The sequence below is a fragment of the Mustela nigripes genome, chromosome 14 (genome assembly GCF_022355385.1).
Source record: "Mustela nigripes isolate SB6536 chromosome 14, MUSNIG.SB6536, whole genome shotgun sequence".
Classification (NCBI taxonomy): domain Eukaryota; kingdom Metazoa; phylum Chordata; class Mammalia; order Carnivora; family Mustelidae; genus Mustela; species Mustela nigripes.
Window position 1 is genome coordinate 52,944,847 of NC_081570.1, and position 13,079 is coordinate 52,957,925.

Below are 13,079 nucleotides of genomic sequence, written 5' to 3' on the forward strand. Positions count from 1 at the left end.
AAAGTCATTTAAGCACATATGCAGGGACTGACTTCTGGGTTTTCTATTCTATTCCATTTGTCTGTATGTCTGTCTTTATGCCAGTATTACACTGTTGAGATTACTGTGGCTTTATAATAAGTTTGAAATCACAAAGTATGAGCCTTCCATTCTTGTTCCTATTTTTCACCTTTTTCAACATTGTTTTGACTATTTGGGGTCCCTTGAAATTCCACATTATTTTAGGGTAGATTTTTCTTTTTCTGCAGAAGAAGTTGGAAGTTTGATAGGGACTAAACTGAATCTCTACGTCACTCTGGTTAATACTGACATTTTAACAATATGTCTTCTAATCCATGAACATGGGATAACTTTCCTTTTATTTATGTCTTTTTAATCCAGCAATGTTTTAAAAAATGTTTTTAAAGATTTATTTTAGAGAGCTGGGAAAAGGGCAGAGGCAGAGAGAGAATCTCAAGCAGAGTCTACACGGAGTACAGAGCTCCACACAGGGCTTGATCTCAGGACCCCAAGATCATGACCTGAGCTGAAACCAAGAATTGGACACTCAAGCAACTGAGACACCCAGGTTCCCCCGTTTTTAAAAAAACATTTTTAATATTAAATATTTATATTTAATATTTATATGGTATATTTAATATAGCATATTCAAAATATTAGTTCAAAATGGATATATACACTGAACTATCAAGATATTTTACATTCTTTGGTACTAACTCTTTGAAATTTAGTGTATATTTTACATTCCACATACATCTCAGTTTAAATTGTCTACTATTTCTTAGGCTCAGTAGTCATGTGTAGTTAGTAGCTACCATGGTGGATTTTCATGGCTAATCCCTCACTTTATTGAGATTCTGCTTAAATATCACTTTCAGCCATGTTGTGTAGTTTTTAGTGAGTATTTTTCTTCTTTGGTTCAGTCACTCCTTTTTTTTGTTCAGTTAATTCTTAAATATTTTATCCTTTTTGATTCTGTGGTAAATGGAATTATTTTCTTAATTTTCTTTTTGGATTATTCATTGTTAGTGTATAGAAATGCAACTAACTTTTGTATGTTGATTTTATATCCTGCAACTTTGCTGAATTCATTTAGTCTAACAGTTTGTGTATGTGTAGCACTTACTGTTTTCATGCATTCACAAGCGGAAATTACTTCTTCCACTCTGGTTTGGATGTCTTATTTCTTTTTCCTACTTATTTGCTCTGACTAAAACATCCAATATTATGTTGAACAGAAGTGGTGAAAGCAGACAGCTTTGTCTTGCTCTTTATGTTAGAGGGGAAGATTTCAGTCTTTCACTATTGAGTATGATGTTGACTTCGTATATAACTTCTGTTTTATTAACTTTGCTGAGTGTGTTATATTTTATTTTGTTTTTTAAAGACTTTATTTGTTTATTTGAATGAGAGAGAGCACACAAGCAGGGGGAGCAGCAGAGAGTGAGGGAGAAGCACGCTCCTTGCTGAGCATGGAGTGCAATGCGGGGCTCAATCCCAGGAGCCTGAGATCATGAGCTGAGCTGAAGGCAGATGTTTAACTGACTGAGCCACCCAGGTCTCCTGAGTGCATTGAATTTTAATCATGAAAGCATGTTAAATTTTGTCAAATGCTTTTTCTGCATCAGTTGAGGTGACTGTGGTTTTTTTCTCCATTCTGTTAATATAGTGTATTATGCTGAATGACTTTTGTACCTTGAATCGTCCTTGCATTTTAGGAGTGAATCCCAGTTGGTTATGATGTATAATCCCTTTAATAATCTACTCAGTTTGGTTTGCTAGTGTTTTGTCAATGGTTTTGGCACCAATATTTATAAGGGAAATTTATCTGTGGTTCTCTTTCTTTTTTGTGGTGTCTCTCTGGCTTTGGTACTAGAACAATGCTGAAAGTATTCTCCTTCAGTTTTGTGGAAGATTTTGAAAAGAATTGGCATTAATTCCTCTTTAAATGTTTTATTGAATAGTGATTCGAAGGAGCACATGCACCCCAATGTTTATAGCAGCAATGTCCATAATAGCCAAAATATGGAAAGAGCCCAGATGTCCATCAACAGATGAATGGATAAAGAAGCAGTGGTGTGTTTGTGTGTGTGTGTGTGTGTGTGTGTGTGTGTGTGTGTGTGTTTGTACAAATGTGCATAGGCAGTAGAATGCTACTGAGCCACCAAAAAAATGAAACCTCAACATTTGCAATGACATGGATGGAACTAGAGGGTGTTATGCTAAGTGAAATAATCAGAGAAAGACAAAGATATGATTTCACTCATATGTGGAATTTAAGAGACAAAGCAGATGAATATAGAGGAAGTGAAGAAAAAATAAAATAAGACAAAATCAGAGAGGAAGACAAACCATAAAAGACTCTTCACTCCAGGAAACAGTGTTGCTGAAGGGAAAGTGGTGGTGGGGTGGGGGTAGTGATGGGGTAAATGTGTGATGGTCATTAAGGAGGCCACTTGATGGAATGAGCACTGGGCGTTGTATGCAACTGATGAATCATTAAACTCTACCTTTAAAACTAATATACTATATTAATTAATTGATTTTAAATTAGAAATAAATATTTCATTGAATTACCCAGTGAAGCCATTTGGCCCAGGGCTTTTTTTGTTGTTATTGATACACTTTTTTTTTTTTTTTAAATAAGTGATTTTCTTTCATAGCTAGAGTTGAGAACCCTGATAAGATAGAATCTGATTATCTTGGCAATTTAAGTACGTTAAAGACAAAATCTTAGAGTACCTTCCTGGCTACATTTTCTCAGTCTTTGAATTCTCTCTAGGGCACCATCTTTCATCATGCTATATATTTTCCTTTGGCAAATATGTAATGGTGTTAGCTCCTACCTAGAATTTTATGTTTCCATCTTAGACTTCTTTTGAGCTATCATATCTACTTAACTGGGAATTTTTTCTTTTTTTTTAAGATTGTATTTATTTATTTGACAGACAGAGATCACAAGTAGACAGAGAGGCAGGCAGCAAGAGGGGGAAGCAGACTCCCTGCTGAGCAGAGAGCCCGACGCAGAACTTGATCCCAGGATCCTGGGATCATGACCTCAGCTGAAGGCAGAGGCTTTAACCCACAGAGCCACCCAGGCGCCCCTTAATTGTGAATTTCTTAACGGAAGTCTTCTTGTCCTACTCATTTTAGTATTATCAATGCTTACCACAGCACTGAATGGTAAACATTCAGTAAGCATCTTTGAATAAATACATCTGTATCTGTGATTTATCTATCACAAGCAAATCTGGACTTCTTTGAGTCTTATGAAGATGTACAGGACAGATTTCTCAATCCAAATACAATAATATTGACCAGATAAGGAAGAAATAAAAGGAGTTGTTTATTGAGTTTTTTCTCAAATATAGAAATAAACACTTGATATTATATTTCATTCTGTTCAGGGAACAAAACAAAAATTAACTAGAAATGAAAACTTAGCTTCTAGCTTTAGTTATAGTAACCTAAATTGTTTTATTAAAAAAAATTTTTTTTACTAACAGTTGAAAAGTAAAAAATTCCATCAGTACAAAACAAAATGATCTGAAGAATCAGCCCTTTTCTTCTGTTAAATGCTAGAACGCTTACACTTAATTATATAAAATTTACTGATATATTTTCAAGAAATGTGAATTTCTAGGGTTATCTTCTAAATGTGGATTTGGATTTTATTAAATCCACTTATTTTGTTTGGTATTACTTTTAGAACCAGAAATGCGTAAGCTTTCCTTTATCATTTGGCTGTAGCCATACACTATAAAAATCCAAGTAGGAAAATGTAGATAACAGTATTTCTGGAAATAAGGTATGGGATTTGCTTTTTCTTGTGAACTAATTCTCTCCTAGTTCCAATGAAAAGAATTTACAAGAATGCCTTTAATTCTCTTTCAGTTCTAAAGTTCTAGGGTAGTTTAAAAAAAACTAATTGATGGGGCGCCTGGATGGCTCAGTGGGTTAAGCCGCTGCCTTCGGCTCAGGTCATGATCTCAGGGTCCTGGGATCGAGTCCCGCATCAGGCTCTCTGCTCAGCAGGGAGCCTGCTTCCTCCTCTCTCTCTCTGCCTGCCTCTCTGCCTACTTGTGATCTCTCTCTGTCGAATAAATAAATAAAATCTTTAAAAAAAAAAAAACTAATTGAAAAAATAAGTGGAGTGTGATCATTTTAATCACTATCCAGAAATACTCCATAACTTCATATGTTCAAACATTGGGTTCTACAAATTTTTACTACACTAAACTAGATTTACTGAAGAGTAAGTATTTCTCTACTTTTTCTGCATTTATATTTTCCTGTACCTCTGATTAAACACCTACTGTTTCATTTTTGATAAATAGGTGGCCTCTAAGAATCAGACTTCACTATTGGGAGAACCACCAAAAGAAATACGGCTCAGTAAAAATCCATACCTGAACTTGGCAAGTGTGTTGCCCAGTGTGTGCTTATCATGTAAGTAAGAGCTCAGTATTAATGTTTTGGAGTTTTATTAAATACTTTCCATAATCAGTCTTACTCTAATTAAATGGAAGCAAATAATGCTTATTGGCCATGAAAGCCTAAATTATGACCTCATCTTTAAATTAAACAATAACCAAAATTAAGACACTTAAGATGTATTTTAACTATTTAAGGAAATATCTTTTGTAATATTTTATTAAGAATATAATAAATTTATTGAATTAGTGAATCATAATAGAAAATCTGGCAAGAGAATTCTTGGCAATACTATAATGCTGTATAATACATATAGAATCATTTGTATTCTAAATCTATTTCTAAAATAGAGATTTAAACCTCTACATATCTCATATATCCAGAATATTTGCAAACTATCCCCCAAAACTGTGAGCTAATGATAATAAGCAGAAGTTGAACTCTTATTTACTTTTTTGGAAGACTTTCTCAGGCCTTCAATTAAGGTAAATTATTAAATATAGTTTTAAGAGAAAATCACAAATGTGTGTTTGAAGCACTAGGATATTCACTACAATGTTGGCTGTCAATAGTGTAACTGAAAAGTGCCTTAATATTCCTCAACAGGGGAATGGTTAAATAAAAAAATAGTTCATCAGAAAATGGAATACAACACAACTCTTTGTTATAGTTGAAGGAGAGCTACATGTACTAATATGAAATTATCTCTAAAGCAAATTAAGTAGAAAAAGCCAACGTGTGCCTCAAATGATTCCATTTATGTTTGTTTAAAACTATGTATTCTTTTTTTTAACTATATATTCTTATGTGTACATATTTAATGTGTAAATGCATACAGTAAATCTGGGAAAATAAATTCTAAACTGTTACCTCTGGGGAAAAAGAATAGAGTTAAGAGAAATGAAATAATATATATGCTCTGTATTTTATAAAGTATCCTCTTGTACCTCGACATTAATTTGTAATTTTTTAAAAGAGCCAGAAAAAAAATTTAATGTGCTTCCTCTATACCCACTGCATTTTTTACCTGGTCTAAAATTGATGGTTACAACTATTGCATTAATAAGAAGGATTAGTTTACATTTTGTTTGCCTTCTTTTAGAGATTAGACATGTATCTTAAAAATGTTTCCATCGAAATTATCCATTGGACAAACTTCCACGTTCAGTTGCTTTAAATGAACAAGACAGCATCATATACTGTATATCCTCCCCCGGGGGATAAGAACTATAGCTATATGGAGGCAAATGAAAATCTATTGAATTAATGTTGAATTAATGAGTTTTGTACTTTGTTTATAATTTATAACAAAACAACTTTTGGCTAAAAATATTGAAATTTAACTTTAGCCCCTGCAAGTAAAACCACTCTGCAGAAGACTGGAATTGCAAGCAATATTCTGGATGCAATCTCTCAGGGAAATGAATCACAACACACATTGGAGAAGTGCATTTCTTATTCCCAGCCCTTTGGTGATTATGCACAGGTAAGTGATTCTCAAGTTTTGATGATATCTAGAAAAATTGGTTCAACTGTATATTGAGTTCATTGAATATGAAAATGTGATTCCTGTGATATCATAGGAAAGTAAAATTGCATTAATCTACACAATATTCCTTGCTCATTTGGGATTTTAGGACATATTCAAGCAACACTGATATTTACCTAGATATTTATGCTAGATATTTACCTCTTGGTGTTTACACTAGTGGTCAACAAACTATAGACCAAATCCAGCCCACCGCCTGTTTTGTAAGTAAAGTTCTACTGGATACAGCCGTGTCCATTCATTTACATATTGTCTATGTTGCAGTTATGCCACAACGGTAGAGTTGAATAGCTGCAAGAGAGACCATATGACCCATAAGATTAAACATTTATTAAATATTTACTGGCTCTTTACAGAAAAACTGCTGACTTGTGGTTTATACCAATGTACACCTGACTAAAGAACTCAAGGAGATGTCCCTGTTCTTCTCCACTGCTTACGGATTACAGGCACACAACCATAATGAAGGGCGCTATTAGGCTAACATTTAAGCCAATCAATCACTAACATAAAAAAAAATTATATTCCAAAGGTATATTGTACCATTACTTAAATATGTCAATTTTACTTAGGCCTTTTCTCCTTCAGGTCATTCTCCATGGCTTAAGCTGAGAGTATATATCATGTTAGCAGTATATGATGATATAATCCTGGGGGTCTTGTAATGAACTATCCTTGTTCTGATTCTTTCTTATTTCTCAGCACATCAGCTGCTTCTCAGCTCTGCCCTATCTGCGGCAGCAGTGCTTCCACTTTGATTTCCTTGGAGCACCTGTGTTTGCCTCATCTCTCTCTAATAACCTTTAGAATAGAAAACCTGTGTGAATTCACTTGGAACAATCGATGCCTCCTTATGCTTTTATGATAAGGTACTAGAAACACAGGTGAAATAGATTCTGTAGGAATGGTGCAGCTGGATATTAGAATAATATGTAATAAAGTCTCTTATATACCTGTGGAAAGGTGGAGAAATATAGGTTGGAAGATGATGTGATTAGGTACCAACAGACCTATATCCAAGGAAGAGTAATCATGAATTAATACAACCTGGAAAGCATTCCCTCATATGTTTCATAAGACTCCATTTTTCTTCCTTTATTAATTCACATTTTAAGAAATCAAGGTGAGGACATTAATTGACATTAATTGTATGCTAGTTATATTTACAGATGACAAAACCCAAGGAAATTATCAGAGATCTGTAAAATTTGTAAATTGATAGTTCTGTAAATTAGAAACAGCCTAAATTTCCAATAATTTTTAATACTAAGTACATAAATTGTCATATTAATTCCAGAAATACAATGCAAATAGTGAAGATCAAGTAAAACACTATGTAAATACATGGTAAATATTTCATAATCTATTGTTCATTTTAAGAATTTATAAATTATAGTCCTGTACAATTCTAGTTTTTTGTTCCTTTATAAAGAGCAAAATTTACTTTCATAAATGGAAGCACAGTAAACTTTAAAAAAATTTTTTTAAACATGTATAATTTAACTTTTTATATAGCTTTTTAATTTTTTTTATCACTTTATTTTATGATAAGAATACTCCTTACTCTCCATCCCCCATGCCCCCCACCACCCGTAACCATCAGTTTGTTATTTATAGTTAGGAGTCTGTTTCTTGATTTGTCTTTTTCCCTTTGCTCATTTGTTTTGTTTCTTAAATTCCACATATGGAATGAGAGAGATCATATGGCATTTGTTTTTCTTTGACTTCTGTTGCTTAGCTTAATACAGTCTAGCTCTATCCATGTTGTTGCAAATGGCAAGATTTTGTTCTTTTTTATGGCTGAATAATATTCCATTGCATGTATATACCACATGTTCTTTATTTATCTATTGGTGGACACTTCCATAGTTTGGGCTGCTTTTGTAGTTTGGCTATTATAAATAATGCTGCAATAGACATAAGGGTGCATGTATCCCTTTTCTTAGTGCTTTTGTATTTGGGGGGGTAAATACCCAGTGGTATAACTCCTGGATTATACAGTAGTTCTATTTTTAACATTTTGAGGCATCTCCATACTGTTTTCCAGATTGGCTGTTCCAGTTTGCATTCCCAACAAGAGTGCACAGGGCTTCCTTTTTCTTCATATCCTTGCTCATACTTGGTGTTTCTTGTGTTTTTCTGTTTTAGCCATTGTGACAGGTGGGAGGTGATAATCTCATGTAGTTATAATTTGCATTTCCCTGATGATAAGTGATGTTGAACATCTTTTCACATGTATGTTATCCATTTGTATGTCTTCTTTGGAGAAATATCTTTTCATGTCTTTTGCCCATTTCTAAATGGGTTATTTGGTTTTGTTATGTGTTGAGTTGTGTCAGTTCTTTATGTATTTTGGATACTAACCCTTTATCAGATATGTCATTTGTAAATATCTTCTCCCATTCAGTAGGTTGCCTTTTAGTTTTGTTGATTGCTTCCTTTGCTGTGCAGAAGCTTTTTATTTTGGTGTAGTCCCAGTTATTTATTTTTGCTTTTATTTCTCTTGCCTCAGGAGACATTTAGAACTGTGTTGATGTGGCCAGTGTCAGAGAGATTACTGCCTGTGCTCTCTTAAAGGATTTTTATGGTTTCAGGCCTCACATTTAGATCTTTAATGCATTTTGAGTTTATTTTTGTGTATGATGAAATAAAGTGGTCCAGTTTCATCCTTTTGCCTGTTGCTGTGGTTCTCCCCATCACCATTTGTTGAAGAGACTGTCTTTTCCCATTGTATATATATTCCCCCTCTGTTGAAGATTGGTTGTGGGTTTATTTCCAGGCTTTCTGTTCTATTCTACTGATCTGTGTGTCTGTTTTCATGCCAGTGCCATACTGTTTTAATCACTACCACTTCGTAATATAACTTGAAATCTAGATCGTGATACCTCCAGCTTTGTTTTTCTTTTTCAAGACTGCTTTTGACTATTTGGGGTCCTTTGTGGTTCCTAAAAAATTTAGGATTATTTGCTCTGGTTTTGTGAAAAGTGCTCTTGGTATTTAAGAGGGATTGATTAAACCTGTAGATGGGTTTGTGTAGTATGGACATTTTAATAGTCTTGGCTCTTCCTATCTATGAGCATGGAATGTCTTTCCATTTCTTTGTATTGTCTTGAGTTTCTTTCATCAATATTTTATAGTTTTCAGAATTCAGGTCTTTCTTTGGTTAAGTTTCTTCCTAGATGTTTAATGTACTTGGTGTAATTGTAAATAGGATTGTTTTCTTTTTTTTTTTTTTATTTTTAAAAGATTTTATTTATTTATTTGACAGACAGAGATCACAAGTAGGCAGAGAGGCAGGCAGAGAGAGAGGAAGGGAAGCAGGCTCCCTGCCGAGCAGTGAGCCCGATGCAGGGCTCTATGCCAGCACCCTGGGATCATGACCTGAGCCGAAGGCAGAGGCTTTAACCCACTGAGCCACTCAGGCGCCCCAGTAGGATTGCTTTCTTATTTTCAGTTTCTGCTGCTTCATTATTAATGTATAGGAATCCAACAGGTTTCTGTACACCGATTTTATATCCTGCAACTTTACTAAATTTATCATTTCCGGTAGCTTTTTGGTGGAATCTTTAATGTTTTCTATATATAGTGTCATGCCATCTGCAAATAGTGAAGGTTTTACTTCTTCCTTACCAATTTAGATGACTTTTACTTCTTTATGTTGTCTTAATGCTGTGGCGAGGACTTGCAGTTCTATGTTGAATAAAACTGATGAGGGTGGACATACTTGTCTTGTTCTTGATCTTAAGGGAAAAGCTCTCAGTTTTCCCCCATTAGGTGTGGTATTTGCTGTGGGTTTTTCAAATAAGGCCTTTATTATCTTGACATATGTTCCCTCTAGACCTACTTTGCAGAGAAGTTTTTATTATGAATGGATGTTGTACTTTGTCAAAAGCTTTTTCTGCAGCTATTGAAATGATCATATGGTTTTTATCCTTTCTTTTACTGATGTGACATATCACTGTGATTATGAATATTGAACCACCCTTTCATCTGGGAATAAATTCCACTTGATTGTGGTACATGATTTTTAAAATATATTTTATTGGATTCAGTTTTCTAACATTTTGTTGAGGATTTTTGCATCTATATTCATGAGAGATACTGGCCTATAATTCTCTCTCTCTCTTTCTTTTAATTTTTTTTTTTTTTTGTGGTATCTTTATGTCATTTTGTTATCAGGGTGATATTGGCCTCATAAAAAGGACCTAGAAGTTTTCCTTCCTCTTCTATTTTTTGGACTAGTTTGGGAAGAATCAATATTAACTCTATTTCAAATGTTTAGTAGAAAAAAATAAAAATAAAAATAAATGTTTAGTAGAGTTTGCCTGTAAAGCCGTCTGGTCCTGGACTTTTATTTTTGGGGAGTTTTTTGGTTACTGATTCAATCTCCTTACCAGTACCTGGTCTGTTCAGATTTTCTATTTTTCCCTAACCTAGTTTTGGTAGAATATATGTCTCTAGAAATTTATCCGTTTGTCCTAAGTTGCCCAATTTGTTGACATATAGGCTTTCATAATATTCTTTTAGAATTGTTTGTATTTCTATGGTGTTGGTTGTTATTTCTCCTCTGTCATTAGTAATTCTGTTTATTTGGTTCTCTTGCTCTCTCATGGGCCTTGCTAAGGGTTTATCAATTTTTATGGGTTTTTTAAATTTAATTTAAAAAATTTTTTATAAACATATAAAGGATTTATCAATTTTATTGATCTTCTGAAAGCTCCTGACTTCATTGATCTGTGCTATTTTTTTTGTTGTTGTTGTTTTCGTTTCTGCATCATTTATTTCTGCTCTAGTCTTTACTCCTACCTTTTACTGGGATTTGGGTTTGTTCTTCTTTTTCTAGCTTCTTTAGGTATAATGTAAGGTTGTGATTTTTCTTGCTTCTTAAGGTACGGCTGTGTTGCCATAAACTTTCTTCTTAGAACCACTTTTGCTGTATCTCAAAGATTTTGAGCCATTCTATTTTCATTTTCATTTGTTTTCATGTAGTTATTGATTTTTCTTTAATTTCTTGGTTGACCTATTCATTGTTTAATAGCATGTTGTTTTAGCCTCCCAAGTATTTGTGCTCTTTCCAGATTATTTTTTGTGGTTAATTTCTAATTTCATAGTGTTGTGGTCAGAAAAGATGCATGGTATACCTTCAGTTTTTTGAATTTGTTGAGACTTGTTTTGTGGCCCAATATGGATCTGTTCTGGAGAATGCTCCATATGTGCTTGCAAGAATGTATATCCTGGTGTTTTAGGATGGAATGTTCTGAAAATGTCTGTTAAATCCATCTGGTCCAGTGAGACATTCAGAACAAATTGTTTCCTTACTGATTTTCTGTTTGAATGGTCTGTCCATCAATGCAAATGGGGTGTTAAGGTCCCCTACCATTATTGTATGACTATCAATTGTTCCCTTTATGTTTGTTATTAACAGTTTTATGTATTTGGATGTTCCCATATTGGGTGCATAAATAAATACCATTGTTATATCCTCTTATTGGATCGTCCCTTTATTCTTATACAATGTCCTTTGTCTCTTGTTACAGTCTTTGTTTTAAAGTCTATTTTTCTGATATAAGTGCTGCTACCCTGACTTTGTTTTGCATGATAAATATTTCTCCATCACTTTAAATCTGCAGATGTCTTTTGGTCTGAAATGAGTCTCTTGTAGGCAGCATATAGATGGGTCTTGTTTTTTAATCCATTCTGGCACCCTGTGTCTTTTGTTTGGAGCATTTAGTCCATTTACTTTCAAAGTACTATGGATAGATATGTGATTATTGCTATTTTGTTTCTAGTTTTGTGATTTTTTTTTAAAAAATGGGTTTTCTCTAATTCTTCTCTTGCTCTCTCTCATGGTTTATTGGCTTTATTTAGAGATATATTTGGATTTCTTTCTCTTTATTTTTGCATATCTATTACTGGTTTTTGATTTGTGGTTACCATTAGGTTTGCATGTAGTACCTTTTGCATATAGCAATTTCTATTAAGTTGATGGTCACTTAAGTTTAAACCCATTCTTTACTCCTCTCCCCCCACCTGACCCCCCACATTTTAGGTATATGGTGTTGTATTTTACATCCTTTTATTTTAGGAATCCCTTGACCAATTTTTACAGATATATTTATTTTTACTGCTTTTGTGTTTTTTATTCCTCCTACTCTCTCTATGGTTTTCCTTTCCATTCAAAGAGTTTGTTTTTCAACTTTAATATTTCTTATAGGACTGGTTTAATGGTCATGAACTCCTTTAGTTTTTGTTTGTATGAGAAACTCTTTACTCTCCTTCTATTCAGAATGATAGCCTTGCTGGAGAGAGTATTCTTGGTTGCACTTTTATTTTCTTTTAGCACTTTAAATATATCCTATGACTCTCTTCTGTCCTGCAAAGTTTCTATTGAAAAATCCTGATAATGTTATGGAGTTTCCCTTGTATGTAACTGTTTTCTTTTCTCTTGTTGCTTTTAAAACTTTTTCTTTATTGCTACGTTTTGCCATTTTAATTACTTTATTTTTTGGTGTGGACCTCCTTGGGTTGAATTTTGGAGGGAAGCTCTTTGTGCCTCCTGAATCCAGGTATCTCTTTTCTCCCCCAGATTAGGGAAGTTTTCAGCCATTATTTCTTCAAATAAGTTTTCTGTCCCGTTATCTCTCTTTCCTTCTGAGATCCCTATAATACAAATGTTATTACACTTGACAAAATCACTGAGTTCCCTATGACAGTTCTCAATTTGCATAATTTTCTTTCCTCTCCTTTGCTCAGTTTGGTTACTTTCCATTACTTGTGTTCCATTTCATTAATTCATTCCTCTGCTTCATCGAGCCTATTTATTCCATCAAATGTATTTTTAATTTATTGTGTTCTTGGTCCCTGATTGGCTCTTTTTTTTTTTTTTATCTCTGTGCTAAGGGTCTCCCTGATATCCTCTTTTCTCCAGTCCAAGGAGTATCCTTGTGATTATTACTTTATATTCTCTATCAGGCACATTATATATGTTTTGCTTTGGTCTCTTGCTTGGTTTGGTCCTGTTCTTTCATTTGGGACATTTTTCTCTATCTTCTAATTTTGTTTGATTTTGCCTATTTCTCTCTGTTAGGAAAGTCAG

The 13,079-nt window shown here is 33.8% G+C and overlaps 1 protein-coding gene across 1 annotated transcript in view; it reads left to right on the top strand.

Moving 5' to 3' along the window:
* Positions 1-13,079, top strand: part of RAVER2 (ribonucleoprotein, PTB binding 2) — a 91,963-nt gene that overhangs the window by 58,865 nt on the left and 20,019 nt on the right. The window contains exons 10-11 of the mRNA XM_059374991.1: positions 4,338-4,449; positions 5,784-5,920. Coding sequence (XP_059230974.1) covers positions 4,338-4,449; positions 5,784-5,920 — 249 coding nt within the window. The remainder of the gene's footprint in view (positions 1-4,337; positions 4,450-5,783; positions 5,921-13,079) is intronic.